This window comes from Setaria italica, chromosome VII (assembly GCF_000263155.2).
Source record: "Setaria italica strain Yugu1 chromosome VII, Setaria_italica_v2.0, whole genome shotgun sequence".
Classification (NCBI taxonomy): Eukaryota; Viridiplantae; Streptophyta; class Magnoliopsida; order Poales; family Poaceae; genus Setaria; species Setaria italica.
In genome coordinates, this window is record NC_028456.1 from 10,662,829 (window position 1) to 10,668,898 (window position 6,070).

The 6,070-nt window shown below is 62.0% G+C and overlaps 1 protein-coding gene across 1 annotated transcript; it reads left to right on the plus strand.

Moving 5' to 3' along the window:
- The first annotated feature begins 678 nt into the window (after window positions 1-678).
- LOC101753061 (Holliday junction resolvase MOC1, chloroplastic-like) lies at window positions 679-1,413 on the plus strand. Its single transcript, XM_004977754.1, has one exon. The coding sequence runs from the start codon at window positions 679-681 to the stop codon at window positions 1,411-1,413; it is 735 nt and encodes a 244-aa protein (XP_004977811.1).
- Window positions 1,414-6,070: the final 4,657 nt, after the last annotated feature.

Genomic DNA, 6,070 nt, shown 5'->3' on the forward strand with positions numbered 1-6,070 from the left:
AGAGTTCGTTCTGACCCCCCGGTCGGGCGCGCTCGTTATCCGGGAGACGCACTCCCAAACGGCCGTGGGGGACAGACCGAGCGGGCCGCCTGCCCGGGACTCAGCCCTGTAAAGCTCTAGGGCCGCACCCCAGGGGTCGGCGCGGAGCGCCCCTCGGGAGTTGGCGAAGCAAACCCTTGTCACTCTGCTTGTGGCCCAGGAGCAGGGGAGTGGCAGCGAGCGACCGTTGCCAGATGCCTCGGGGTCGACTTCAGGCTCGGAGGTGAAACACATGCGCCGTCCTTGCGCTGGGGGAGTGTGAGTGGAATTTCTTCGCGAGTCTCGTTCTTTTCCAGGCATTGAGTCGTTTTAGCTGATGTTATTTGTTGTTTCGCAGTGCCGCCCCTCGAGGCCTTGTTCCACCGCTGGCGCCGAAGAAGGCACTACGGGTGTCATCCACCTCCGCGGGGCGGACCGCGACCCCGCCGGCGGCGAGCGGCGGTGTTGCCGGGGAGACTGCGGGTCCCACCACCTGCGGCGGCAACTGGTGGAGTGGCGTCGTCGCCGGGCACAGGACAGGGTCTGACCCCTGCTCCGACATCTTCTTCTTCGGCCAACCCCACGGGACAGGGGATTGCCTCTGGGGGCCCTCCGACCGGGGTGGTGATAGACCTTGATGACGAGGCGGAGGAGGAGCGCATGGCCCCGGCGGCGGTGGCTGAGACGGATACGGTTGCCCCAGCGGCCGTGACTGGGACGGCGGTGGCGATGGAGGAGAGGGAGTCTGCCCCCTCGGCCATGACGGGGACAGTGGCAGTGGGGGAGGCGAGGACACTAGCCCCGCCGGTTGCGACGGAGGCCGCGGCGGCGGCGGAGGCGGGGACGTCCGCCCGGGGAGTCGCGGCGAAGGCAGCGGCAGCGGCGGGGGCGGAGGTGCCCACTCCAGGGGCCACAACGGGGGCGGGGATGCCTGCCTTGGCGGCCGCGACCAGGGACGCGGCGGTGACGGGCACGCCCGCTTCAGCAACCGTGACGGTGGTGGCGGCGGCGGCAGACGGATCAGAGCACGCGTTGGCGTCAACGACGTCCGCGGAGATCCTAGCATGGATGGCGGTGCGTGTGCCGGGACCGTCGACGAGGCCGACGGCATCCGGGGTGACGGCGCCTACCCTGGCGACGGCGTTGGGGACAGCGGCGCCGGGGGCGTCCGGGGCGACGTCTACCCATGCCTCGGTCGGTCCTATTCCCAAGGCGTGGAGTGGGACTACCATGCGCTGGATGTCTCGCGACGACCCGCAGAGGCCCCTCTTAACACTGGATGACGCCGAGGCGTGGGGCAAGTGGCAGGCGGTGCAGGGCGGACTTGCGAACGTTCGCGCTGCCCTGGCCTCGGCGATGGGGGAGCTGGACGGCGTTGTCGTTCCCAGTGGCTAGGTATGATGTTCTCCCCAGCGGTTATTTTTCTTCCGCTGCTTCGTTGCTGAGCGTGTATCGTCCTCTAGGCCCTCCAGGAGTGTAGCCGGGGGAAGTCCGACTTCCTCCGGACTGAGCGGGAGCTTTGGGACCGTTTCTCTATGGAGAAGCAGTGGGCCGGGGAGCTGACCGCGCAGGTTGCTGCTGCCCATCAGGTCATCAACGACCTGCAAAGGCGCGAGCAGGCAGCGTGGGAGGACTCGCGACGGGCGGAGGGCAAGTTCCAGGCCGTCGCCGATAAGGCTCGCCTCGACCACGAGCAGCTCTAGGCCACTGCTGCCGAGAGGGCCCGCCTTGACGCCGAGGAGCTCGCACGGCTGAGGGGGGAGCTTGAAGCCCTTTAGAAAACCGTCGAGCACATCCGGCGCGAGCGGCAGGAAGCTTGGCAGGAGCGAGACTTTGAGGCGGCCCGGAAGGATGAGGCCGAGAAGGTGGCGGCCGAGCTTGGGGCGGAGGTTAGCCAGCTCCATGCACAAGTGTAGGGGCTCTAGACCGCTGTGGCCCAGGGGCTCGACCAGGAGCATGAGCTGAAGGCCCGGTCCGAGGGTAAGGCTTTTTTTTCGCTCCTTTGTTTTCTTGTTTCTTTGTGGTGGCTTCTGACTTGGATTTCTGCGGACTGTCCTTACAGTCGAAATCGCCCAGCTCAAGGAGGTCCTTGACGCTGAGCGCGCCGAGCACGGTAGCTTGCGGGACGCGGTTCGTGTCGTCTGCGACGGCATTAGCGTGATCCAGGGGGAGGGGACGAGCTCGCTGGTGACTCGTGTCCTCGGGACATACCGGCGGACCCGCGACATCGCCGTAGAGGTGCTCCGCGTCGGTGTGAGGTGGGCCTTCGGTGTCTTCGGTTCCCACTATTCCGGCATCAACTTTGCCAGGATGAGCGGGAGGTACGCCGCTGGCTACTCCGAGGCCGAGCTGGACGAGATCGACGCGTCGGTGCTCAACCTAGCGGACGCTTTGGCGAAGCTCCTGGAGGATGAGGCCGTCCCGCCCGAAGACCCCAAGACGGGCTAGCTGTATCGGCCTGGCGCCCAGATGTAATACATTAGCTTTGATTTTGAACTTGTTCTTGTAATGGCCGCAGGGGCCTTTTTATGACTTGCCAAAAAAGTTTCCCATCCTCTTTCTTGTTTTTTGGTTTTGGAAAGTTTGGAGCGGGGTCAGGTGTGTCAGTAAGCAATGATGGGCGAAGATACCATAGCCGCTGGGGCATGGGCTTTTCCGCAGTCCGATCAATCTTGCCTGAACACCGTTTGCGCACTCCCCCCTTTTCATGCCCAAATTTTTTAGGAAGAGGGTCAGCTCGGAAAAAAATTCATTTTGAGAAGATGTCAAGTGACTTGGGTCGGAGCCCCCGATAGCCCCCGAGGGATATGCAGCCCTGGGGAAGAGCCAAGGTCGAATATCCCTGAGTTCGATACGAAACTTGAATGAAATTGACTCAAAATTCCTTTTTTCGTTAACTGACAATTTACAGGAGTGTTTACGTACAGAACTTGGAAACAGAAAACTAAGGGTAGAAACGTCTTAGCTGTTCTCTGTTCCAAGCATTGCTGAAGATCTGTCCGTCAGGGGTCGCCAGCTTGTACGTTCCTAACCGCAGTACCTGCGTGACGATGAAGCGTCCTTCCCACGGAGGGGTCAGCTTGTGTCGACCCCTGTTGTCCTCGACGAGGCGGAGCACCAAGCCGCCAACGTTGAAGGCTCGGCCTTGCACCTTACGGCTGTGGTAGCATCGTAAGGCCTGCTGGTACTTGGCCGAGTGCAGCAGGGTGACATCGCGTGCTTCATTGAGCTGATCTTGTGCGTCTTCGAGCGACGCCTGGTTTCCTCGTTCGTCATACGCCATGACCCTCGACGACCCGTACTCTAGGTCGGTAGGCAGGATGGCCTCAGACCTGTGGACCATGAAGAATGGGGTGAAGCCAGTCGCCTGACTGGGGGTTGTCTTGAGACTCCATAGGACTACGGGGAGCTCCGCGACCCACCGGCCGCCAAACTTTTTGAGGTGGTCGAAGATTCGTGGCTTGAGACCCTGGAGTATCATGCCGTTGGCTCGTTCAACCTGTCCGTTCGTGCGGGGATGTGTCATGGCCGACCAGACCACTCGGATGTGGTGGTCATCGCAGAATTGGAGAAATTTCTTCCTGGTGAACTGCGTGCCATTGTCCGTGATGATGGAGTTGGGGATTCCGAAGCAGTGGACGATGTCGGTGAAGAATTGTACTGCCTGCTTGGACTTGATTTGCGCGACCGGTCATGCTTCGATCTACTTGGAGAACTTGTCAACAGCGACAAGCAGGTGGGTGAAGCCCCCGGGCGCTTTCTTGAAGGGCCCGACGAGGTCCAGCCCCCAGACCGCGAAGGGCCACGTGATGGGGATGGTCTGGAGCACCTGCGCAGGCAGATGGGTTTGGCGCGCGAAGAATTGGCACTCTTCGCAGGTGCGGACCACATGGGTGGCATCGGCGACCGCCGTCGACCAGTAGAAACCCTGCTAGAAAGTATTTCCAACGAGGGTTCTTGGCGCGGCGTGATGGCCGTAGGCTCCAGCGCAGAGCCTGAAGCCGACCCCGGGGCATTTGGCAACAGTCGCTTGCCGCCGCTCCTCTGCTCCAGGGCCGCAAGCAGAGTGATGAGGGTCGGCTCCGCCGACTCCCGAGGGGCGCTCCGCGCCGACCACTGGGGCGCGGCCCCAGAGCTTTGCGGGGCTGAGTCTCGGGCAGGCGGCCCCCTCGGTCTGTCCCCCGCGGCCGTTTGGGAGCACGTCTCCCGGATAACGAGTGCCCGACCGGGGGGTCAGAACAAACTCTTTCTCGTCCTCCTCCTCGTCATTGTCCTCCTCCTCTTCCTCCTCATCGTTGTCGTTGTTATCGTCCGACACGACCTAGCCCTGCCGCCGCCGTTGGAACTCCTTGGCGGCCTTCTTCCTCTTCCTCGCCGTCTCCTTGTCCTTGCGCTGCTTCTGCTTCTCGGCGAGGAGACGGTTCTGTTGCCGCCGCTCGGCGTCCTCTGGCACCGGTGGGTGCGAGTCGACGATGCTGGTCATACTACCCTACAAACACGAAAACTCAGAGTTAGAGCGATGAACCAAGAAACACAGAAGAGGGAAACGGAAGCGCTCAGTCTTCACCAGCTGAACGAAGTTCTCGTCCGGGCGCATCGGAGGGTGGCCAGGCACCGGGTAATCGGCGTCCTTATCCTCCAGCGCCTCCCGAACTCGCTGCCCGATCTCGGAAGCGGCGAGCATGCCCGTCGCAAGGACGACACCCTCGGTCAGCGTGCTGGGGGTCATATCGGCGAGCGAGCGGACCCAGAGCATCAACGGCGCCACCCTCCGGGCGTGGTACGCTCCAATGACTCCGGCCCCGGTCACCCCTTTCCCTTCAGGTACTCGATGGCCTAAAGCAAGCTGACGATCCGCTTCTTTTCCTTCTCCACCGGGCCGTACAACTAGAGCTCCGGCGCTGCTTCAATGATGCGGCCAATGAACTCCGACAGGGGGGAGTTAGAGTAGTTCTTCACGTAGAACCACTGCTGATGCCACCCCTTGTGGGACGTCGCAGTCTTCATCACCATGTACTCCTTGGCGTGAGTATGGCGGAGGTGGATCCCGGCACACCCTATCGGCACCAGGGTTGCCCGCTGCTGGTTTCCTCTCTTCTCGGTCTTCTAGTATAGGCTGACTGCGAAGAAGTACTTACATAGCGAGAAGTTGGCTCAATGCCTAGGAACCCCTCGTACAGCGCGACGAATGCCGCGATGTGCTGGATCCCGTTGGGATTGAGGTGCTGCAGCTCAATCCCGTAGTAGTGCAGGAGCCCGCGGAAGAAAAGACTCGGCGGAGTCGCGAACCCCCTCTCGTGGAAGTGGGCAAACGACACGACGTAGCTAGTGGGCGGATTCGGCACCTCCTCCATCTCGGGGAACCGCCATTCATCCCTCTCGGTCCTCTCATAGAGGAGGCCCTTCCTTGTGAGGCCGTCAGCGCGCGAGGTGCCGAAGCTTGTGCGCGCCTAGGATCCCATCGCCAAGAGAAGAAAAACTCGACGGCGGAAGGAGAGGAAAGCTGCGGCGCTGGGCGGAGGAAGACGAAGGGCGCGTAAGAAAGCTAAGGGCGCGTGAAGAGGCGAAAAGACTTGGGGGCAGATAGCGGGCAGAACCGGCGAGGCGGAATCCCTGTCTTATAGGAAGGCGTGTGGGAAGCAGAACGGATGCCACCCGTCATAATAAATGCGGCGCCAGGTACGCCCCGTCACACCCGCCCTTTTTTTAGAAACCGTGCGCACGACCTGCAGCAGGAAACATCTCCTCCTCCCTCGATTCGTGGGTCGGCATCTTCCACCACTTCATCTCCCGGAGAACACGCGCACGACATCCTCCGCGTCTGGCCCACTGTGCAACCTCCTCCACGTCCAGCCCAAGGCACAACCTCCTCCACGTCCGGCCCAAGGCCCACCAAAAGGTAAAAACGGGATACGGGGCTGAAAACGCCCCTACGGCCCATTACGGTCTAGGGGTTCGAAGGCTGGCCTACCACGGGTTCAACAGCCGCCCCAGGATACCCCCGAGCGAGGGGTGAGAGGAGACAGTTCCGCTAGCGGCCATCACCTAGGCG